The sequence below is a fragment of the Cladophialophora psammophila genome (assembly GCF_000585535.1).
Source record: "Cladophialophora psammophila CBS 110553 chromosome Unknown aczJe-supercont1.26, whole genome shotgun sequence".
NCBI lineage: Eukaryota > Fungi > Ascomycota > Eurotiomycetes > Chaetothyriales > Herpotrichiellaceae > Cladophialophora > Cladophialophora psammophila.
The window spans coordinates 273970-296434 of record NW_006912947.1 but is presented as its reverse complement, the minus strand read 5'-3'; the positions used below and the strand labels follow the sequence as shown (position 1 = coordinate 296434).

The 22465-nt window shown below is 51.9% G+C and overlaps 10 protein-coding genes across 10 annotated transcripts; 5 read left to right on the top strand and 5 right to left on the bottom strand.

Annotated features, from left to right (window-relative positions):
• Positions 1 to 222: 222 nt before the first annotated feature.
• Positions 223 to 1076, bottom strand: A1O5_11538 (DNA polymerase delta, subunit 4; the record flags this gene model as incomplete). The annotated part of the gene is made up of 2 exons (XM_007752110.1): positions 223 to 470; positions 659 to 1076. 2 exons carry the CDS (start codon positions 1074 to 1076, stop codon positions 223 to 225), a joined length of 666 nt encoding a protein of 221 aa, XP_007750300.1.
• A 1375-nt stretch (positions 1077 to 2451) lies between these two features.
• On the bottom strand, positions 2452 to 3126 carry A1O5_11537 (alcohol dehydrogenase; the record flags this gene model as incomplete). Its single annotated transcript, XM_007752109.1, has 3 exons — positions 2452 to 2939; positions 2995 to 3015; positions 3069 to 3126. 3 exons carry the CDS (start codon positions 3124 to 3126, stop codon positions 2452 to 2454), a joined length of 567 nt encoding a protein of 188 aa, XP_007750299.1.
• Positions 3127 to 4105: 979 nt separating this feature from the next.
• On the top strand, positions 4106 to 4492 carry A1O5_11536 (uncharacterized protein). The gene is made up of 2 exons (XM_007752108.1): positions 4106 to 4246; positions 4307 to 4492. The coding sequence occupies exons 1-2, from the start codon at positions 4152 to 4154 to the stop codon at positions 4458 to 4460; spliced, it is 249 nt and encodes an 82-aa protein (XP_007750298.1). The 5' UTR covers positions 4106 to 4151; the 3' UTR covers positions 4461 to 4492.
• A 688-nt stretch (positions 4493 to 5180) lies between these two features.
• Positions 5181 to 5714, top strand: A1O5_11535 (succinate-semialdehyde dehydrogenase (NADP+); the record flags this gene model as incomplete). The annotated part of the gene is made up of 1 exon (XM_007752107.1): positions 5181 to 5714. The coding sequence occupies one exon, from the start codon at positions 5181 to 5183 to the stop codon at positions 5712 to 5714; it is 534 nt and encodes a 177-aa protein (XP_007750297.1).
• A 1012-nt stretch (positions 5715 to 6726) lies between these two features.
• A1O5_11534 (uncharacterized protein) lies at positions 6727 to 7905 on the top strand (the record flags this gene model as incomplete). Its single annotated transcript, XM_007752106.1, has 1 exon — positions 6727 to 7905. The coding sequence occupies one exon, from the start codon at positions 6727 to 6729 to the stop codon at positions 7903 to 7905; it is 1179 nt and encodes a 392-aa protein (XP_007750296.1).
• Positions 7906 to 9700: 1795 nt separating this feature from the next.
• On the bottom strand, positions 9701 to 10354 carry A1O5_11533 (uncharacterized protein; the record flags this gene model as incomplete). Its single annotated transcript, XM_007752105.1, has 1 exon — positions 9701 to 10354. The coding sequence occupies one exon, from the start codon at positions 10352 to 10354 to the stop codon at positions 9701 to 9703; it is 654 nt and encodes a 217-aa protein (XP_007750295.1).
• Positions 10355 to 10673: 319 nt separating this feature from the next.
• Positions 10674 to 13265, bottom strand: A1O5_11532 (chloride channel, other eukaryote; the record flags this gene model as incomplete). Its single annotated transcript, XM_007752104.1, has 1 exon — positions 10674 to 13265. The coding sequence occupies one exon, from the start codon at positions 13263 to 13265 to the stop codon at positions 10674 to 10676; it is 2592 nt and encodes an 863-aa protein (XP_007750294.1).
• Positions 13266 to 13809: 544 nt separating this feature from the next.
• On the top strand, positions 13810 to 14572 carry A1O5_11531 (uncharacterized protein; the record flags this gene model as incomplete). Its single annotated transcript, XM_007752103.1, has 4 exons — positions 13810 to 13873; positions 13930 to 14015; positions 14072 to 14162; positions 14232 to 14572. 4 exons carry the CDS (start codon positions 13810 to 13812, stop codon positions 14570 to 14572), a joined length of 582 nt encoding a protein of 193 aa, XP_007750293.1.
• Positions 14573 to 18599: 4027 nt separating this feature from the next.
• On the top strand, positions 18600 to 19541 carry A1O5_11530 (ubiquinol-cytochrome c reductase iron-sulfur subunit; the record flags this gene model as incomplete). The annotated part of the gene is made up of 4 exons (XM_007752102.1): positions 18600 to 18699; positions 18742 to 18942; positions 19047 to 19215; positions 19289 to 19541. 4 exons carry the CDS (start codon positions 18600 to 18602, stop codon positions 19539 to 19541), a joined length of 723 nt encoding a protein of 240 aa, XP_007750292.1.
• Positions 19542 to 20414: 873 nt separating this feature from the next.
• Positions 20415 to 21671, bottom strand: A1O5_11529 (uncharacterized protein; the record flags this gene model as incomplete). Its single annotated transcript, XM_007752101.1, has 1 exon — positions 20415 to 21671. The coding sequence occupies one exon, from the start codon at positions 21669 to 21671 to the stop codon at positions 20415 to 20417; it is 1257 nt and encodes a 418-aa protein (XP_007750291.1).
• Positions 21672 to 22465: the final 794 nt, after the last annotated feature.

Below are 22465 nucleotides of genomic sequence, written 5' to 3'. Positions count from 1 at the left end.
CATTCTCATCGACACGTTTACCAGCCGCGACATGATCGAAGTACCCAGCCAGCACATCCCCTTAGCAAAGCCGGATCTCAATGCCACAGCTGCACCAAAACAAAGGTAGCAGAAGCCTCGGTGAGGCGCATCATCTTGCGGACATTTCCTCGGCTTGAAATCTCCGGGAGTCCACTGTCCGTCGTCGCATCATCCACATATCTACTGCCACCACATTACCATCTACTCCACCAGAACAACCCGTCCGCTGCTCAATTCGTCAATATACGCCATCTTCCCGCATCCCTGGCTCTTCGTACGATCTTGCTCCCTCAACAAGACAGCGAGGACTTCGACGGGCGGCTCGAGGCCCAGGGTATTTGCGCGGCGCCAGCGTCGGAGACGAGGGATGCCGATGCACGGCCCGTATTGAGAGGAGAGGTCGAAGTGGCGAAGGATCTTTTCGTGGAGGGAGAGGTCGGATTGGTGGACTGCCCATACGATACAATCAGCCATGGGACTCAAAAGAACGGGGGGTGGTTGTTTACGAGATCGATTTTGTAAGGGGATTGCGGACAACATCGTTGCTTGGGGGGTATGAAACGCAATGTGAAGGTGAGAGAGGAGACGACAAGTGTTTTCAGCAGTATGCGAGAAGGTATGCACATGCGGGACATACCTCTAGGAGCAAGCCGACTGTCCTCCTCCGCCTGCCAGTACTTCTTCAGTTGCGCATCCGTGACTTTCTCGGCCGCAAGTTCACGCTCATCCTTGCCTTCTGACTTGGCCTTCTGCTTCTTCTTGGATCTCGCCTTCACCGCTACCTCCTCCTCGGGTTCTGCATCTGGTTCTAGATCTTGTAGGCTCTCCTCCGTTTCTTCGGATGCTGATTCATTTTTCACATCTGTGACCTCTTCCGGTTCCGTCTTCAACCCATCATCTTCAAGCTCGGTCAACTTCTTCACCGAAGCGGCGTGTTCGTCTCTCTGGGCTTTCGCGCTCGGCTTTGTCACCCGTGCGGACTTGTTGTTGAATGAGAGGGTTGACTGTAAAGGGTTGTGGCCATGACGAGTGGCGGATTTGCGACCTCGGGGCATGTTGCGCAAGATGCAGGGTGTTCCGTCGACGATTGTGTGAAAGGAGTGCAGTGTAACTAGGGTAATTGGTCTACTTGGTAGAGGTTAATGGGTGTTTTCTGGAGATGTTGTTCGGAATGAGGATGTATTGGTGGTGAGGGTAATATGCTCAAAGGGAGGGCAGGTGAATGACGTTCTTCGGCTGCCTCAGCAACCAGCCATAAGGTTCCAGTTTCAGCCATATTTGTTGCCGCCTGAATCATGCGCTTCTGGAGCTCGCTAACTATTGGTGGCTGAGCGCGCGTCGCCAATGAAGTAGCATCAACCCCACGTGTTTCTCGGCATCACTTTGATCACTTTGAGAATCGCTGCGACGGCGCCGCTTCCCTTCTCTCACGCTGCATTTGGTACCATCTATGCATTATGGCCATGTTTTCTGCGAGATTACTTGTGCTTGGTATCACTTGCAGGGCCCTGACCAGACACAACACAGGATTGTCGCAAAAATATACGTCCCTTCAAGAGTAGGCCACAGTTCCCGCCGCCGGCGAGTTCCCTGTCAACATATAGTCGATCATGATATCTTGTGCCTCTCCAACACTATCGACAAATACCAGCTCCCATGGCCCTCGCCGTGCCTAGTCGGCAGCACACTCCCCCAATCTGACGCTGGACATTGACCACGCCGCCGTACGGGGTCGCTAGGTCCCACATTGGATTGACTAGCAACACCGGCACTGAAGTATTGCCAGTATCCAAGGGCTTGGGCGCATTAGAAACGCCTATGTGTTATTGCGGACAATAAATCATCCACAGATCTCCCTCGACAGCGCCGATAAAGTCCGTTCCCTCAGAGGCTTCCGTCAATTCTCGCTTAGCGATTTGACGTTCGGCAAATTCGGCGTAGGTTTCGGTGGTGGGCCAGTCGTTGCACCCGATCATACAAGACCAGAACGCGGACGTTTCTTTCGTCTCGATAGTGGTGGCCGACACGGAATAGTTGCCTTTCGCCGATTCAGCAATGTCTGGGGCCAAGCTGGGGAAGCTGGTCGTGTGGTCGAGTTCGCAGCAGAGGGCGCTCAGAAGAGTCTGGCTGGTGACATTCCGGTGCCACTTTCCACTTTAGACGCATTCCGGCGCGATGACGGGCTTCTGGTCCAACCGCTTGGTCAAGTTTTGGAAGAGTGTTTTACGTCCTGGCCGTACAGCGCCGATGACTTGTCGGTGCTCGCCCACTGATAAAGAAATCCGCTGCAAGTCCGAAACTGACGGTGGAATGGACAATGACAGTTTCAAGCCAGCTTGTGTGATGCAGCACACCGTCGAGGATCCCGTCCGTATGTTGTTGGGATAGAGCTGAGCGTGTTGCTGACCGCGCTGGGAGTCTTCGACCATGTCAGAATATGCCAGCCTTACGGCACACTTCCACAATCTCATCCTGTAGTAGTAGCGGATGGTTCTCGATCTGATTGATTGCAGGGATAATGGAAGCGGAACCTAGCAGTTCCTCCAGATACCCTTTGGAATAGTTGCAAACTCTGATGGCCTTCACCATACCGGTCGACAATAGCTTCTCCATGTCCTTATATGTATCGACGTGGGACCGTTCACGCACCAAATCCCGAGACCCATCTGGTAGCGTGGGAAATTTCTCGTGATTCTCACTCGGGTTCATCGCAATCGGCCAGTGTAGGAGGTAGAGATCAACATACTCTAAACCCAGATCCCCCAGGCTTTTGTCGAGATTCTCTTGCACCCTCGTGCGGTAGGTGCACCAGATTTTTGGAGTGATAAAGATGTCGCTCCGCTGCAGGCCTGATTCCACGAGGCCTTGTTGAATCCCTTCACCAACCTCTTTCACGTTACGATAACAATAGGGGGCGTCTATTGTGCCGATAGCCAGACTTTATGGCATGAGCGACAGCTTTCTGGACCTCACCGTCTTTGCTCTGCCAGGTACCTGCTCCCGGGTCAGTTTGAAAGGGGAAGGTTTGTGAATGTTGTCACGCGCACTTAGGGCAATCGCCGGTATGGAGGCACCCGTGTTCAGTTTCGAGATCGAAACTGTCATGTTGATCGGCTCAGGATCTTCTGTTGATGATTTCCCCCATAATAGTCTGAGGCCACAATGACTTATGAGGGCCTCAACACTGGAGCCTGGGCCTTCTAGGGCCAGGAGCATTTTGCCTACTTACTTATTCTATGGCTTCGGGTATTTTGTTCACTTAATATGGACTGTATTCGCTCACTACCTAGCTGGGACAAACACATACCCTACCTAACCCCATTAGGCAAGTGTTCACTCTATTTTGTTCACTATCCCTTTAAGGTTTCGAGTGATTGCCAGGGGGTTAACCATCATGGTCTTCTTCGCTAAATGCGAGTTAATTGAGATTACCATCTACGTCAATAAGGAGAGGCTGGTTCCCGACGGCCGGTACTCAGTACTCAGACAGCACAGCCAGCGGCCCTGCGACAGGGCCTGTAGAACTAGGAACCCCTCTGTTATTGGAGGCTATCCGTGATTCGGTAAGGATCCCTTACTTGGTAAGTTCCGCGCGGATTCCCTGGAGTCCAACATATCTGGGGACTTCAGCTGATGAAGCACTGGGCGCCCCCGTGGGGCGGTGCACAAGAAGAGGGAAGAGTATGTCGGACCTTTTGAGCGATTTGGTGCTCTTGGTTGCGCGAGATCTTAGTTCTGCAGACTAGGATCAATCAGAAGACGATATCTCGTCAAGAAGAAGGTCACCAGCTATGAAGGTCACGCTCAAAGGCAAGAAGATTATTGTTACAGCTCTGTTTACCCACTTAAGGTTGTATTGTCATCATCATTGTTAGTTCGTGTTGCCGTGGTCGTCCCGCTCACCGTCATCATAGGTGGCGCCCGCGGCATGGGACTCATTTTTGTGTTTTCAGTGAACGCACGGGGCTGACGAGAGTCGAAGCAATTTGAAACATTTTTCCCAGCTCAACTGGCAGCCAAACATTGCATGATGAACCCCCTGGACCCGAATACTGGAAACAGAGACAACATCGTGATGATTATTTCTTCATCTGCTTCTCACCTTTGCCCAGGACAGAAGCTCTCAGTGTATGCGGGCACCAAGGGCTCTGCAAAAGTCATTGTGCATCCAGATTGCCAATGGATTGCCCAGTTCGGGCATTCGGGTCAACTGTATCAGTCTAGGGTGAGATACCATATCTACGCAGAACTTGTTCGCAGCAATTGATGATATGTGCGAAATCAGGTATGTGAATACAGAGATGAATGCAGAAATCGTCCGCCAAAGGCCGGAGGTCCTTTACTATCTCAACGAGGCACCCCCCATGAAACGGTTCGGTCAGCATATGGATCTAGCTGGTGGATTAGTGTGGTTGATGCCTGCGCTGCAGCATGTGTGACCGGGGTTCATATTCCAATCGATGGGGGATGAGCACGGGGATTGGCCTTACAAGGCAATTGAAATTGGTATTCTGGCAAATAGGAGAATCCCAATATGTTACTTGGCAGATCGGGCGTCTGAGCTAAAATGAAACCGAAATGCCGCGTTCCCGACGAAGTCGTCCTACTGTAAATTGCGTTGATGATAGGTAACTGATTGATGATTTCACAATTTCTTCGCACTGCAAGCCCTTGACATCTAGATAAAAAGTCTTTTAACAGCGAAGCAGTTCGGTGATGTTTTGGCGGATCACATCTCCGGCCCATTTGATCTGATCCAAGCGGGCTAGTTGCCGGCGCTGGGTGACATTTTTGAAGGAGGAGAATGTACCGGAACGACCATCTTTCGGTTTGGGTGAATACATGGTTGGGCTAAAGCAGCAAAACAGCAAGTCAGATAAGCCCCTTTGGGATAGCATCCGGCTTGATCGATCGAGATTGAATTTACCCGTGGTAAGTACCACTGACGGCGGCGGGCGTATTGAGTAACCTTTGCCGCCGTTCTGGCCATGACCAGAATAGCCTGCGCAGCGCTGCAGCCGTTGCGAATCACGGCCACCTTGTTACCCTCCCATTTGAGACAGTGCGCCCACGGCGGAGATGAGGATGGTGGCAAAACGTGAATTGGTAATGTTCATTTGGAGGTCCTTCAGGAACACCTCCCATTTGTTCTTGTCTTCATGCCACTTGGCTCCCAGACATTCAATACTGAGGTGGAAGAACGGACGCACGGCGAGACGATCCCTTCGGCGTACTTGGCACAAAGAATCGTCACTGACTTTGGCGAGAACCGCCAAAGAAGCAGGCGCCCCCGGCAAGTTTCAACGTGTTTCAATGTCATCACCACTCTCCATCTCGTGGCCGAGGTGGGCGAGGCGTTGTGTACCAACAAGCTGGTTCGGAAATTGAGCTTCACCGGCAGTACAAGAATCGGAAAGCTTCTAACTCGACAATGTAGTGAAAATCTCACCAAGCCCTCTCTAGAGTTAGGCGGAAACCGCCCGTTCATAGTGTTCGACGACACCGACGTGGACAAGGCCAAGGTCCGAAACGGTGGCCAGACGTGTGTGACCGCCAACAGGATCTTGGTCCAAGCTGGGATCCACGACAAGTTTGTATCCGTGTTGATTGAGAAGGTGAACGCCCTCAAGGTTGGCCCTGGTACTGAAGAAGGTGTAGACATTGGGGCTCTCACGCACGAGCGAGCGGTTTAGAAGGCCATGAAGCATATTGTCAGTAGGTGACTCGGCACAAACAAAACAAGCCCGCGACGAAACCCTCAAAACTCACACAAATGCAATAGGCGCCGTCGAGCAAGGTGGTAAAGTTGCTTTGGGTGGAGGCCCACTTGATACAAATATGGCTTGCAATACCATCACCTGAAAAGAAGAATTCTTCGCGCCGATTCTGGGTGTTTACAAGTTCGGGACTGAAGATGAAGGCATTTCGCTGGCCAACGACTGCGACATTGGCCTTGGCAGCTTCATCTGTACCTCGAGCATCGCGCGCAGCTGGCGTGTGGCTGAGAGGGCGTCGAGGGCGTCGAGGGCGTCACTAGCCGTTAAATCGACCGTCTAGAGAGCCCTAGAAATAGTTAAAGAAATATTTAAAGAGCGCGGCGTTTCTGGGGATGCGTGAGTCGACAAATCTCACGGAATTCGACGGCTCCGCTTATCGCCTGAGGCTTAGTGGTGATGGATAATCTATTTGAGAATCGTGACGCGACCTCTTTGTGGGAATATAGAGGCCATCGACCTCGTATGCCGCGGCAAGTTACACAGCATCCTGTTAGGCGCCATAGTTGCCACAGGGCAGTAACATGAAAGTAAAACTATTACAGCCAAATGGCGTTCAAATCCGTGACATTGCATGTATTTTCAAGTCGTACTACTGGCTTGTACTGGGCAGTAACCGATTGGATGATTCAGTGTCACAGTGAAGTCGCATGTGGGGGACAACGGCAAAAAGCTGGCTATCGTGGAATGTCAGCCCATTTGTTACAATTTCAATTCGTACCTCGCACATCTCGTGGCCAGCGTTTTCTTCGGTCGGCGCCGAAAGGAGACGGCGAATAGCACTTTTCTTCTTACGATAAGTAACTTACGGTTAGAAAAGGATATATATCTACCCCAGGATCCTGTTCCTGGATTGAAAGTCGAGTCTTTCTCGCTCGATTGACCACTCTTGGAGTATTACCTTTGTTCACTCTAAGCCCGGAAGCCAATCATGCCTGCTATTACCTTGTCCAATGGCGCCGCTCCGGCGGCTGACACTTCCATCGACTTACCACTGTTCGACATCTCGCAAGAGTCACCCGCGCTGGCCAGAGAACTTGTCGAAGCTGCTGCAAAACATGGATTTCTCTGGATCTCCGGATCACCAGCCTCATCGACGTCGTCAAACAGCGGGGACAGAGTCACACACGATCTCGATGCTTCCACTGTCCAGAATGTCTTCAATATCGGCAGCCGTTTCTTCAAAGAAGCCAGCGATGCCGAAAAATTGGCTTGCAAGATCACGAAAAATCGCGGCTTTGTCGACATGAAGGTCGAGAATTTGGACCCGCAGAGCCACGCGAGGGGGGATTTCAAACAGTGTTTCAACCTCGCAGAACCCGAGCCCGAGACGTCTGCATGGCGCCAACCACTGCCGCCACAGTTCTCAGAGCCTGACGCGGACGCTGCACTGCGCGACTTCCACGCGCGCTGCAGAGCCATGGCCACACGGCTTCTGCGCTTGATCGCCATGGGCCTGGGGATCGAAGATGCCAACTGGTTCGTCCCGTGTCACGACCACTCACCACAGACAGTCCGCCTGCTGTACTACCCTCAACTACCCTCCAACACGGACTATAACGCCGAAGCCGACATTCGAGCCGGCGCGCACAGCGATTATGGCAGCATCACTCTCCTCTTCACGCGACCGGGCCAGCCTGGGCTGGAGATCCTGAAGGACGACGGCCAATGGGCCCGCGTGCCCGTTTCTCCGCCTGGATACCACGACCCTGCCTTCCCGCCTATCGTCGTCAACATAGGCGACCTCCTACAATTCTGGACAAACGGCCTCCTCAAGTCGACGGTTCACAGGGTCGTTCTGGTAGAACAAGAAGATGCGGCCGCGTCCAATAATGGACCTGCATCCACGAATCCGACCTCAGCTTCCGGCCCGTCGGGTCACCTCGGACGCGACCGCTTCTCCATCGCCGTCTTCGTGCAACCTGCCGATGAGACCGTGCTTGTCCCGGTCCCATCACAGGCTGTCGAAGCCCGGGCCGCGGCGTTTCGAAAGGCCGTCATCGGACGAGGCGGCGGCTCCGCCACGGCCGAAACGCTGGGCAAAATGACAGCCGGAGATCACTTGCTCGGCCGCCTTAGAGCTACTTATGGCGTTGCTGTGGCTGGGTGAAGAGAGGGGAAGGTAGGTTGGAGGATGTCGTGGAGATGATGTGTAGGAGCATGGTGCGGTGGAGGCTGGTTGTATGGTCAAACATTTTGCTCGAAGCGGCGACGGCAACCGCCAAATACGGCAGGAAAATTTTCCTGCAACTTGCATTGAACTGTACAAGTACATAGTTCGGGAGGCGGGAGGACCCCTAAACTAGACTATGGTGCAAGCCGCTCGCCGGTTTCAAGCCAAAAAAAGTGGCCCAGCCGAACTGATGCGCACCACCCAAAAATTCGTGATATGATTCTCCTACAAATCTCTCTACAAACATAGCTCATTTTCTACTAGCACACCAGGAACTATGGCGCCCTTGAAGGAGATGGGAGAGTCCGTTATGTGCATATAAATCATCTATTCTCGCTGGTATTGAGCCGCCCATAACAGTTGAACCCCACACTTATAGGAGATTAATGACGTAGTGGGTGGCCCCCAGAATGGGGGCTCAGCTATTTGTCCAAGTACATAGCAGCTCTCCACGCCTTCAGAAACATCACAACGCCTCCTCGTGTTGATCACAGAAGAATCTCTCAGTATATAAGGCTGGGGTTGGGAAGCTTTTCTTAGCCCCCGAATCATGCGTGGCTATCCACCATCAATCGAGATAGGTGAGCAAGTAAAAAAGTCCCAGCTCTTACCATGCCAGGAGGACCCATCGGGCGAGGCTGCGAGGCTTATCGAGCTCACCACAAAATGGCGACTCCTGATATCTAGCAGTACGAACTTGAAGCAGCATTCTTTTCTCACGTACTGTTGAATGCAGTGCAACCTGCAGCAACCGAAATGCACGCGTTGCCGGAAAGTCCCAAGACCTTGCATCGGAGCCGGCGAACAAAGATACAAATTCATCAATAACGACAGCAAATACTCACGAGGAGTATCTTCAAGTGCTCTGTCCGGAGCACACGTAGTACCTCCAGAGCCGTTGTCTCGGGGGTTGAATCCTTCATCCGTGTTCGGGGCTAAGAGTCCGTCTGAACGCTCGGACGATACATCTTTCCATTCATCTTCTTCGACTGAGATGGTTTGTCGATTCATTTGCGGCTCTGCTCGTGGAGGTACGAGAAAGGCAGCACGTGCAAGCCTTCGAAGAGTCTTGATCCTGCCCCCTACAGCTGGGATGTGAAAGAGAGGCTCGCAACTAACTCTGTTGCGCACGGAGCTGGAAGAGAGTTTGGTAAGTACCTCGAACAGGAAATTAATCGTCCCGAATTTATTGTCTGGGTGGTTACCTATCTTCAGAAGGCTGGTAAGCTTTCCTGGTTGGCTCTAACGGTGGACGAGGATACATTTGTCGAGGGTGGAAAGCGCCTCAATCACCATGTTCAGAGCGTTGCCGTCCGTCTTCGGGAGTCTTACAGTAGGGTGTTTCCTCCGTACTTCCTACACATTTGGGGTCCCAGCAGTGATGAGACGCGCGAGCAGGTAAACCCCAGCTTGACATGGAGCGGAACCGCTCTCATATCTACCGCCCTAGGCGGGTACCTACTCCGTACATCTCACGACATCCGCGGGAAGACCGATATCAACGCTCCATGACCATTAATTTCTACCTGTACACAGACAGGGATAGAGAAAACAATGTTTGCGGAGAGTCAAAGACGGAGTCAACTTAGCGTACAGCAATGAATGTCATCATCGTGAGAGCTCAGTTGGTGGAAGAGTCGTGAGTCCAATATATCCGCTTGCCCTTTCCCCCTAACGGCATGATTGCAGGGTGATGAGCTATGTCTGACCTTGACAACCCCCAACGCTCTTCTCAGCCGTTGCTTGCACCAGCCTTGTCCTCAGTCCCATCGGAGCGCCCTGCCGCACGTCCACTCGGCCCCTTCTCCAAAAAATCCACTAGGCGTCCCGCCCACAGACAAACCTCGCCCAACAGCTTCGTCTTCTCCCGACTCGCAACGCATTCCCTCGCGTAAGCCTCGTACATCTCCTCGTATCTGCTTTTCGCTTCCTCGATCTGAGACCTCAACCACTCGCTCTCCCTCTCCACCTTGTCTTTCGCCTCTGCAAGTTTCTCGGACTTGGTCTCGAGAGCAGAGAGCCGCGGGAGAATACCATGCTTCACCCACGAGAACAGTACGGTCGCGTGGTAGATGAAATCAGCCTTGTTCGCCTCCGTAAAGGGCGACGACGCAAGATTTTCGAGACCTCCGGACCAGTCCTGGAGGCAATCCTCGGCAAGGCGAGCAAAGGAAGACGGTGTCGTGTAGAATTTAGAGTCCGTCGACTTATTCTGATTGTTGTCTCTTTTCACTTCCTGGTCGATATCGTCGCCCAAGCCACTGTCGGATAGATCGGCCAGCTCTTTCTCGAGTGTGGGACCTTGCATATCGGCGAAGACGTCGGACGACCCGACGGCATGGCAGTGACTGACATGTAGAGAATGCCGGACTGGAAGTGAGGACATGCTCAAGCTGACCCAAGGTAGAAATCAGCTGGAAGTGAGATGCTGATATATTGCCTCTATCGGGCTTCAGAGGCGAGCTGTTGTCAGAATAATAGCTTTCCTTCGTCTATGTTGTGGGAAGACGCGGTGAGATGAAAGACTTGGGATGAGATAGATGTGAAGACGACGCTTTCAAGGGGTTGAAGGGGTGTTACTAGAATGGCACATATGGTTTGCCCCTCCGTAAAAGGTGGAAGAATATGGAGAGATCGATGGTGAGAAATAACCTCTCAACTTTCGTTCACAGTGGCAAATGTACATCCCAAATCTCCGTCATCTTTTATCGTGGATGCAGTTCGAGGCCTTCTTGGCCATGCCCTGCCACATCTTCTGTTCCATCTAATATCTCGTTTTCATTACTGTAATCATCTGCGAAATTAGGCCTGCTATCGTCTTCAACAACGCTCGTCCATCCACTAGCAGTCCGAGGAGCCAGTCTCAGCCTGCCACGAGACAGGTTGTTGATCTTGTCTGCGACGTAGTCGCCAATCTTGCCCAGGAAATCGATGAGCCGATTGCGTTCTATTGCACTGTCGTCCCTTGAAGCCGCGGAATGCTCTTGGGCCTCGACCTTAAACTGATATTTCAAGCAATCTTTCACAGTGACCAGCCCTTCAAGACGGCCATGGTGGTCGACGAGGATGACGCGTGGACCCATCTTCTTGAAAAGTTCCAGGACTGTCTCAAGAGGTAGGCGGGGATGGACAGATATAGGAGCCGCATCGACGAATGGGCTGAAATCCACACTGCGTACTGTCGCCGAATCTAAGGAGACTGTTGGACTGAGTGCTGCGGGTGTCTCAGTGCCATCCTCTTGCTCGGCTACAAAAATGCATTTGGCATCTGAAGCCAACGTGCCCTGCTTTTTTGCTCGGTCAATCGCGAATTGGAGTTCGGTCCTCCCGATATAGCCCACAAGAATTTTCGAATCTGTGTCTTCCACAATCGGAAATCCAGAGTATGATGTGTCATCGAGTAATTTTCGTATGGCTTTGACTTCCATTCCTGTTGCAGGAACCATGGTGATGTTACGAGTCATGACTTGAGACACAGAAACACCAAAGGAATGTTCTTCTTTGTTGTCGAGGAATGGGAAGCCGCTGAACGAAATCATGCGATCTGCGATGCCGGTTTTGCTGAATCGATCTCCAACCGCTTTCGTTACACCGACCACAATCATTGTTGGAAGTATGTATGTCAGCGCCCCAGTAAGCTCGAACATGATGACGGTTACTGAAATCGTCAGATGCATGATGCCGCTGAGCGCTGCCCCCGCTCCCAGAAAGGCGTACGTGCCTGGGGTGATGCATGGCACATCAGGTTGACAAGCGGAGAAGAATCTTGAATCAGGAAATGTCTCATACAGCCACTGTACAATCATCCCCAGCATGCGGCCAAATGAGGCCCCGATCGCCATTGACGGTACGAATATACCTGCCGGCACTTTACACCCGTAGGAAATGATGACAAAAAATATGCGCAACAGAGTCGCAACCAGCAAAGACCCAATGAGGGAGAGGCGATTCTTTGCTTCGCAAAGTCCGTTGTAGTCGTAGTCACCCTCACATTCGCGAAACAACATCTCCATCATCTCGGTCATGTCTATTCTGAGGAACATGTTGGGGTAGCAAAGAAGAGCTGTGGCCCCGGCCAGAATGACAGCTTCCGGAATGGCGAACTTGGACAGATGTTTCTTTCTGAATGCTTGAGCTTTGAGATTCCACTTTATGACGAAGGCCCCATAAAGTCCACCAAAGATGCCAAGGATAATGTAGAAGAATATCTCAAAAAAATGCCAGTCTCGATCGTATTTGACGGAGAACATGACAAGCTGACCAGTGCGGAAGGGGTTCATTGCACTCAACACGGCGGTCGCAACAAGAGCACAGAAGTAGCTCCTCCACAGCGTCTTGAGCGGAAAATAAGACGCCATCTCTTCTAGAGAGAACAGCACGCCTCCAATGGGACTGCCGAATGCGACGGCCACACCAGCGCCGGCGGTTGCCGTCAGGATCTCTCGTGTTTTTGAAGCACTCCGCTTGTACTTGTCGAAGAATCGAGAGATGACGTTTCCCACGCACACTGCGTAATGTACACTCGGTCCCTCTTTGCCCACGGAGAGCCCGGAACCGATGGCTAGGGGCAGGCAGATTGACTTGATGAAAAAGGTCCAGAAGCCGAGAAAGCCCTTCATGACGAAGCCGGCAATGATGCATTTGATCTCGGATATGCCGGAACCGGCAGCGTATGGAGCGTACGACTTGACTAGAAAGGCGGAGATGAAGGCCAGGAGCACGGCGAAGATGGCGTAGACGAAGTAATTGACGAAGGTGACCGAAGTCCATCTCTTCCACTCATCACAGCCTTCCTCGGAGCCATAGCAGCAGAAGCCTTGGTTGAGGTACCAGGCGGTTGTGCAGTATCCCATCTTGATGTCGGACAACCACTCTGTGATGATATTCAGGGCAGCAGCATTGAGGCCGATGACAATCCCAACCAGAGTGATGACGATCCAAGCCTGTGCAGCATCGTATGACTCCCACAGTTTGCGCCGCCAGCCCAAGACACCGTCCCTCTCAAAGAACCTGGACTCTTTCCGCCGGGCGCGTCGCCGCAGCTGTTCTTGAGCCGCGTCTTGGACCCAGTCAATCGTGGTGAAATCTTCATATCTTTTTATCTCTGCAATCTCTTCTGTAATGGCATGTGCCGCCGGCGCAACTCGAGGAGGACCCTCGCCATTTTCGAGGCCGGACAGGGATGACAGCCTCCTGGAAAGTCGCCTGGCTGAGACGGAGGGTCGACGGGCAGAGGGAGAGGCAGAGGCAGAGGCAGAGGCAGAGGCGGACGCGGAAGAGGAGACGCGCGAGGTCATAACATCAAATCAATGATCATGGCCGACGGAGCAGATCTAGACGGTCATATTCCCTGCGGCGGCTGGGCGATGGTGAGCGAGCAGTAATCCCAACGTTGAAGCACAGCCTCGAATGTGCTGCAAATCCACCCAATCGCCCGCCTTGCCTATTTCGGACGCGCCTAGAATATGACATATTACTACTATCACGTTGAATGTCTCGACGCGACTTGGATCCAAGACACTCTCTGCCAAATCGTCTCCGTGCCCAAAGGAAAGAATTCGACCTTCACAAATCTTGGTTATAGCAGGGTCTCACACTTCTCCACGACTAGACGCGTCAAGCAGAGTCTACATTGATCGATTGCTACCTCACACGCGTCTTCTCCTCCCCAAGAGAAACCCTCGAGGCTGTTCGAACAAGGTTTTTTTACCCCTCGTTTTGTTTCTCTTATCGACACGCTCCGAGTTTTCAGGATTCAAGCAGAGGCCAATTTGGGAACCAACTCTCCTCCATTGGAAATATACCTCAAGAGAAGGGTAGCGCTGTCATTTTGTCAAGACTATGCCTTACAACAATGCTCCCATTGAACCTCCAGAAGAGATAACTGGCTCGACCCCCCTTCCTCGTTAGTCATTACACGGAATTTCTGTTGTTACAACGCGGCTGACACCTAGGGCCAAGTCGCGCGAGTCAAGAAGATCATCGCCCAGGATGACGATATTGCCCAATGCTCTAATCCAGCTGCCTTCGCCATATCAGTGGCGACAGTAGGGTTCCCAGTTTCTCCGTTGTCAGATCTTCGAGGGGCTAATTCCTTCTCCAGGAAATATTCATCCGCTACCTAACCGAGCAAGCACATAACGTGGTCAAGTCAGAACGGAAGCCAAGGAGGAATATTGCCTACAAAGACATAGGTAAGAAAACCGCCGAAGCATCCGCCACCAGCACCAGCATATGTCATCCCTCCTGACAACGTGCAAAAGCCACGGCCGTTTCCAGAATCGACAATCTCGAATTCTTATCCGACACAGTGCCCAAAACGAAGACATATCGCCAGTTCAAGGAGGAAAAGGCTCGAGAAGCAGCAGCCAAGGCTGCCTCCTCTGCAGGGTCACTAGTCAACGGCGTCAGCGTCAACGGCGAAAACGGCAGCGTCTCGATCCAGACTATGATGAAGAACGGATACCAGAACGGCGCTGTCAACGGGGTCGGGGTCAATGGCACAATGCATGAGAGATCAGCCACCGCTCGTCCGTCGTCGTCCGGCCATTCGCGCAACCACAGCCATCCCGACCCGGTCAGAGATATCGAGATGAGTGGATAGGTCGCCAATAATAAGTCGAGAAGCTGCCACCTTTCCGTCCAAATGTCTCGATCACAACCCAACCCGCCTCGACCACGTTCTTGGCGGTCCCATGGAATTGCACCAACACGCACGTTCAAGGGAATCACCTGCATTTTTCGCCAAGGGGCGTTTATCAAGCCCCCAAAAATTCACGACATGATGAGTCGAATCGCATGGGTGGCGCTAGAAGGGCGTACGGTATCTATCGGTCAGTACGGAGCAAAGCGCCTCGCGATGATGTCCGTGCCACTGGCAGAAACACACGAGTAAAGGACGGATCAAACCTTGAAGGATGAGCCCCAGTGCATCCATTGCAACACAATTACAATATACATTAGTTATGGATCTATTTACTCCCTAGCTGCGTCCTGCTCTACTTGAACTTCAATTTTCAACCACACCACATCCCTCGGCCAGCATCGATGTGTATTCATCTCCCTTTGATCAAGCACAGCATTATCCAACCTATTGCAGATCTCGTTCCTGCTCAACGAGCAGAATCTTGTCTTGCTCGTGCGCTGTTCCTCGTCGATGCTTGGATGCGAAGCCCATACATTACACAATCACACCTCACTTCTGCCCGGTTTCCGGGATATATACATCGTAGAAGCAACATCAGGCAATTGACCTGCGTGTCCCCTCGAGAGCGCCACCCTCCATGCGTTCATAAATATGAGGACCTATCGTTACATTCATTGTTGTTTTCTCTGGTTGACTTCTCTTCCCACGTAAACATGTCATCCAACACTCCGCCATCGACAAAAATTCATAAAATCATCAATTGTGACCATTTTCCCTTTTGTGCCCTCTCGATGGCCCAAGTCCCAATACTCACTGAATAGGTGGAAAGGCGTTAACGGATCCCCAGAGTTCCATCATACGAATAGTCAGGCAAAACTAGCAGCTCGAGGGGCAGGCTTTCCCATCCACGCTGCAGAGTTGGCCGATGTCCCTCCGGCGTTAGCGTCTGATTCTGGTTTGGAGACGATGCCGTTTGTCATTGGGGACTCTTTTGGGTCATTCTTAGAGGGGAGCGTCCTCCGTCTCTTGACCACGAGCAGATCATCAGAATCGTCTTCGTCTTCTTCACTCACTTTTTCCTCAAAGAAATCCGACGGAAAATAATACGGCGCCCAGAATAGGCCACGGATGGGAAAGTCTTCAGGTCACTGTCTTCCCCGTGCCTGACTGCTGTTAATGGAGTCCGTTGTGAACAGAAGTCCAGCGGCGGTAACCAGAGAAATCTCGAGCTTGGAATATTTGGAAGTCGTGGGTTCCACCTCGGGATTTTGGCCTGGTGATTTGGATCCTTCCAAACGTGGACTAAACAGAAGCATGATTGAGTCCCGCGTGTTGGGGAACGAGCTGATACTGATGGGAGCTTTGGGAGATCAAAACAAGTGGCAAGCAATATGAGGCCTAGCCAATGCTGCGAGGTGATGCTGGATTCTGCCGGTGTCAGAATTTTGAGATTCGCAAAAGCCTTCATCTTGAACATAGAGGTGGTCGACTTCCTCGAGCATTCCTAGCCTTGTCTGACAATGTCTCGTGGGGTCTTTGTTGACAGGGTCTCGAGATAGCCACTGTGTGGCAAACCACCTGAGACGCTAGGCATTTCACCAACTGTGCCACCTCCCTCAACACCGTTGTTCTTCCGATCTGTGGTAGGATGGCGACGGAATAGGAGGTTTCAGGAATGGCCTTTAGATCACAAGCCAAAGTGTATATAAACAGGCAGAGTCTCTCTGAATAGTCAGGGGGACAGAGCACAATCAAGCAGATAGATCCACAACTGTTCTGTTTACAACAAGTCCTTCCGACTCTCTTTCCTTGACAGTCAGATAGACACTTCATACAGAAAAGACCTTACCAACAACTCTGGGTCCTTGTGACCGTCTTCTGCCTGCTAGCCTGCGTTTTTTTTTTACATGGACATCAGTCGAACCTACCATTTCGTGGTCGACAATAAAATCCTTCAAGGACTTGTCTGTCCTGGTCCTGAGAAGGAATCATGTACGCATCCATCCAACCATTTTCCGTTCAATACATATTCATCATACTCGAGTAGGATTGGTGGTGGTGGAGTTGCGCACAAGTCGGCGAATGCTGTCGAACAGGTCGGTATCCTGAGAAGCTGCATTGGCTCAATTTTAGAATGTCGCCGTATTGAGATCCGCAGCCCTTTCGCTGTCATGTCTGGCTGAGCCTCGTCAACGGCCAGAGAGGCCGCCTTATCGAAACTTGAATGTTGGTACCCTGGCATGTCGAGTGACGCTTGTTGCGGTGGCATTTTGCCGCGAGATCTTTTGGTTTGCAATATACGTCCTCTATTTTCCAAGAATCCCTCTCTGTCATTACTGTTTCTGCCTTACTCGGCTGAGCTCGCTCTGGCGCGGCCAGTTTCCATCGCGTCCCGACTTGATGTAGCGTGGAGCAGTGGTGCCAATTCAGATGATCTCCGGAAGTTGGGATCCGTCTTAACAGCAGTTCCTTGAGTTCTCCGTGCGGGAGATAAGCGAAGGGGAAGTCTGCTGGTCGCATCTTCTTGTACGCAAAATTTGGAGACAGCCTAGGCAAACATATGGGAAAGCAAACCGCGGTGGTTCGGATAATCACATCTGGGTGATCTCGTAGTTCAAGGCTGTTTCTGTGTTCGTGTTTGTTAGATCTTCAGCCGTGATGGATTCTTCACTTTCCAATGCCGTTTGGAATAGCGAGGCGGCACACGCTGGGGGTTCGAGATAAGGCCAATAGGCCGGGAACTGGTCGTGTATGCCATTCTAGTACTCACCTGTGCCGCCTCGACTCTGCTCACATTGTACACACGAAATCCTGCATGCAGTGGCGTCCAACCCTACATGGAGGTCCCAAACACTCCAACCAAACACCCTCGTGTCCCGCAAGACGTCGGCATCCAGATGAAACTCTGGCATAGAAAATTGCTTCGCATGGGTAAACCATCATGGCCCTAACTATAGATGGAGGGTTGACTGGTGGGTCTTGGGCAACAGTCTCTATGATATGCTGTTATATATCCCAATACGGCTTTTGACGCGAATGCCATCACTTGAGCGCGCATTCTGCGGCTATCCGCGGCTATCTGCGGTCTGTCAGCAGGGTCGTGTGGCCTGCGATCAGGAATATCTCGTGGTCTCGCGCACAATTGTGCCTTGCTCGATGAGTACAACGACTCGGTAGGTGTCAGATAGGTTCATTCCCTATCAATTAGTAGGAGCTGGAAAAGGATTACTCAACGCACGTAGCTCGGATGGCTATGGCTTCCAAAACCGGGATGGGATGTACTGCTTCGGTGAAGAGATTACCAGAACCAACGATGCCTCGAAGATGTCATTAAACCTTGGCATCTCGACCTGGAAAGAAGCAATATGGTTTCGGTAGGAGCGCACGGCTCAGGAAGCTGGTCCATCTTGATGGCTGACCTTTTGGCCCGCGAATGATCCTTCCACAGGAAAATCAACTGTGAGGTGTGACGGGCCAGTTGGCTCACTAGAACCTTTCCCGTGAGCTCGGCGGGTATTTCAACTCAACGACGTTATAACTTGTTCTCGATCGACTTGAGCTCGGCATCACAGCTTGTGAAGGTCTTTTAGCTGCCTGAATACCGAGTTTTCGGGACAGGAGCATGGAGCGTTGAGAAATGTTTAGACGCCTTTAAAATGGACCACAGTGGACTCCTCCTCAACGCTAGATTTTCTCATTGAGGGTCGTGAGGTTCCTGTTGTAAGCGACCCGCAATGAGCTAAAGCTAGGCGCGTTGAGTGTCGAGGGAGGTAGAGCATGAAGGGCTGGAGAGGCTGAGTGCTACAGTTCGGAAACGTTTGGTCATGTGATCTGGAGCTCCCGGCCAATTAGCGTCGATGCAAAAGATCATTTCTTGGCGGGCTCTCGGGCTCCTTCTCAATTGCGCCTCATGCAACAAGCTCCAACATCTCCTCGAGCTTCGACTTCGACAACCGCAACCTCTCTTCTCTTCCATATCCCCAAGATGCGTCCAGTCACGACATCGGCAGGCTCTGCCCTGCGCACTTGGACCCGGCACAGCCTTCCTACCAGCTCCTCATCCTCGGCTTCCTCCCAGTCCTCCCGTCTTGCCATCACAGCTTCAAACATCCCCCAAAGACGACTAGAATCCTCCGGAGCAGAGACAGCAGGTAGCTCCAGCTTCCAAAGCCCATTTGGCAGCGCGCCCAAGTATGATACGCGCAAGATCCCCAGCTTTAAGACATACGAGTCCAAAAATTCCGAGATCACCAATCGAGTCTTCCAGTACTTCATGGCCGGGTCAATGGGGCTGTTGGCTGCTGCGGGAGCAAAAAATACCGTGCAAGGTATAGACATCCGAGTTTGAGCTTTACATGCACGACTCCCGGACCTACCACACTGAAGCGGCGAATTTGTGGTGCACAGCTAACCAACCTACGATGCTGCATAGACTTTCTAGAAAACATGTCCGCCTCCGCCGACGTGCTGGCCCAAGCCAAAGTGGAAATCGACTTGGGCTCCATCCCCGAAGGCAAGAACGTGATTATCAAATGGAGAGGTAAACCCGTCTTCATCCGTCACCGTACCGAGGACGAGATCAAGGAGGCGGAATCTGTTGAGTACGTCATGGTCTCCTTCATTCTACAACACCTTCCCTCTAAGAAAACTTTTTATGCTGACCATCGCTCGCAGCATCTCGATCCTGCGTGACCCTGAAAAAGATTCCGACCGTGTCAAGAAACCCGAGTGGCTGGTCATGTTGGGCGTCTGCACACACTTGGGGTGCGTCCCCATTGGGGAAGCGGGCGATTTTGGTGGCTGGTTCTGCCCTTGCCATGGATCGCATTATGATATTTCGGGACGAGTGAGAAAAGGACCCGCGCCGTTGAATTTGGAAGTACCCGAATATGATTTCCCAGAGGAGGATAAATTGGTCATTGGTTAGGAGAGACACCAAGATGGAAAGAGAAGCGGCGGACTGACCTTGTTGCCCTTCGTGGTTGGCGTGTGGCACCTGTCAAGAAGGAAGATATCCAGCCGGAAGCGAGTTCTAGGACGCAAGAGAGTTACTGTACATATTAGACGGCAAGACGCTAGGAGATGCCGGACACAGGCGATGGGACAACATCCAAGAGTATACCTTTATGAGCTGTGTGTAGGGAGCAGGATCGACAAAAAAACCGCCTATATATTTATTTCTGTTTACCCGCATCGCTATCTTCTCTATTCCGGCCCTGCATCTAACGAGGCTCCTTTGTGCAATTGGTTCTCGTCAGACAAGATGTCAAAACACATCACTGGATCCAAGCAGGCTCTCTAAATGCCGGACCGGGCGGCAGAGAATCCAAATCCAGGACCAACCATGGTTTTCTTTCGTCCAGAGCAAGCTCCATTTACACAGGTAGACCGGTACCGACAGGGATCTTGTACATATCTATTGGCTGACCAGGTGGAAGTTACGTCCCTGTGCGAGTTGCAATGATTAAGCATCTGAGATATGGTATGAGATCGGAAATTTGGATATCATATCTTTTGTCAGACAGCCATCTCTTCTTTCTATATCGTATCGTACAATCGCCTGCTAGCTCCGTCTATATATAGTAGAGACTATCCATCGTATGTAGGTATCCCCATAGCAAATATATCTTCGCTCCTGACTACTAACAAAGGGCCGCTTTCTAGCCAAATCATTCATGATTGGATGGATGGATAGACGCAAGGATAAACGGACAAATATGTACAGACAGGCCTTGTGGCCCCTCGTTCCAGCTCCCAATAACTCACTCTGAGCCGTTAGGTGTATGTACATATTCATACCCTACCGGGGCCTGAGGAGTACAAAAAGGAGGCCCATAATTGCCATTCCGCCTGCCACGCCTTCCATGGCCACGGTGGTCAATTCCCTCTGTGAGACGAGGATCTTGTGGTCGTCGCTGAAGAGTGCTCTCAGAGAGTCTTCGTACCAAGCCAGGGGAGAGTCAGGAGATGTCCAGCGCGAGGACCCGTTCACGGGCTGTGGTGGCATTTCTTCGGTTGGAACAGCAAATGGGAGAGTGTCGGGGGAGCCTGCGGGCAGAGTTCCTTCAGCAGCGAGTTCTTGTGCTGTTAAAGATTCGGCGACTGCTTCAATGTTCGACAATGGAGGCGGCGTTGGAGCTTTCTCCTCAGATGTTGCACCGGTAACAGCATCGACGATCTGTTCCGCAATATTATCCGCTACCGCCTCGACTTTCTCGCCCGGTGTGAAGCTCGCTGCAGCCTCCGCAGTACTTTGATTCGGCTGTAATGCTGCAGTCTTGGTCTCTTCCTCCCTTTCTTTAAGTGCTAACTCCACTTTCTCTTCGAAGCCCTTCACCAAGCGCTTCCTTCGCCATGGTTCCAAGACGATTTGAAAGATCAGGAACAACAATACATTGATTCCCATCAGTCCCCATGTGCCCCAGGTGGACATCTGCCTTATCTTATCACTCCAAATTTGTTCTTCATGATACCTAGCCAATATCGCCTTCGCAAGTTTCGTGGACGCCTCTTCATACCGGGCTTCTGCGTCACTTACTTCCTTTTGCGCAGCGGTTTCGGCTTGCTCATTCGCGTGATCGGACCGATATAGACTGGTGAATCTCTCCAAATCTGCGGGCGACCACGTATGTTTGCGGTGCAGCAAATCATTGACTTCGCGTTGCGTCGTACTCCGCTTAGCAATTGCTTCGCTGTAGCGCGCCCGAGCGTCCTTCACGGCTGCACGACATGCCTGGACCACAGATTCTTGGTGTTCTATATCAGTCTTTAACACTTCGATCCCCGAATAACCTGTCAGGTCGTTTAAGCGGCGGGAGGCTGTAAAGACGTGGGTTTGGAAGTTATCCATGAAGTGGGCGAAACGATGTTGAAGGTCGGAGAAACGAGAGGAGATGGCGGACGGAAGTGTGTTACTGGAGGAAGAGGGCTGTGCCGGTTCTGGTTCTGGTTTATCGGAAGCCGTGTGTGCCTCATATTTGGAGGTATGTACTATTGAGGACTCTGGGATGGTGTGGACAATGGTTTCTTCTTGAGGATGCTTGAGCTTATCCTGCATGTGCGCCGCTGTGTCTGCTCTTGACTCGAGACTCTCTTCTATTCGACTCTTAGCATCCTCTATTTCCTGGCCAATTTCCGGCTTCTTTTCGCTATAAAACCGAGTTTGACAAGCTATTCGCGGTCGTTGGCGCGTCCATGGCTGTGCGCTTGGACGCACCACCGGGGAGAATGGACGGGGGCATGTGAGAGATCGGTGGACAGGCTTGGCGGCTCGAAAGGCGGACCATAATGTCTGGGACAGTCGTAACGGAGCCTGCTGCATCGCGAGCAGCAATCTGATCTTCACATCCACCGAGGCTCGAGGACAGACTGACTTGTCAGTCGATGGGCAAAGGAAACAGCTTCCATTGATCGGCGAGATTTTTGCAGCGAGGAAGGTTTGCCGGCTCCGAAAAAATGGCGGCATCAGCCGGGCCGCGGCAGTCGATCCGCTGATGTCATCGCAGTAGTGCGGAGTATTACGTCTTGATAGCGCAGTCTTGGCCGGGATTCCTCTTTCGGCCATGCCACCAATCCATCCTCCCCGCCAAAAAGAAAACGATCCCAATGCTGGCCATCTTAGAGGGAAATCTCTAGCCTGGAGCCATCGTCTGTGCCCAAGCACGCAAAACCATCCAACCGCAATCGGGCTTTACTGCACCAACTCTTATTACATACCCCCCATCCTCTTCTATCGGTCTTGTCCCGGCTAGGTGGTCAGAAAACGGCAATTAAGACCGACATATATACATATCTGTCACCGTTCTATAAGCGCCTTTTTTCCCTGCACTGAGTCTCTATTCCTCGTCCGCC

Coding starts and splice junctions, on each gene's coding strand:
- A1O5_11536 (XM_007752108.1), top strand. CDS start 4,152: ATGCGGGCACCAAGGGCTCTGCAAAAGTCATTGTGCATCCAGATTGCC. Junction 4,247..4,306: donor GTCAACTGTATCAGTCTAGG/GTGAGATACCAT, acceptor GTGCGAAATCAG/GTATGTGAATACAGAGATGA.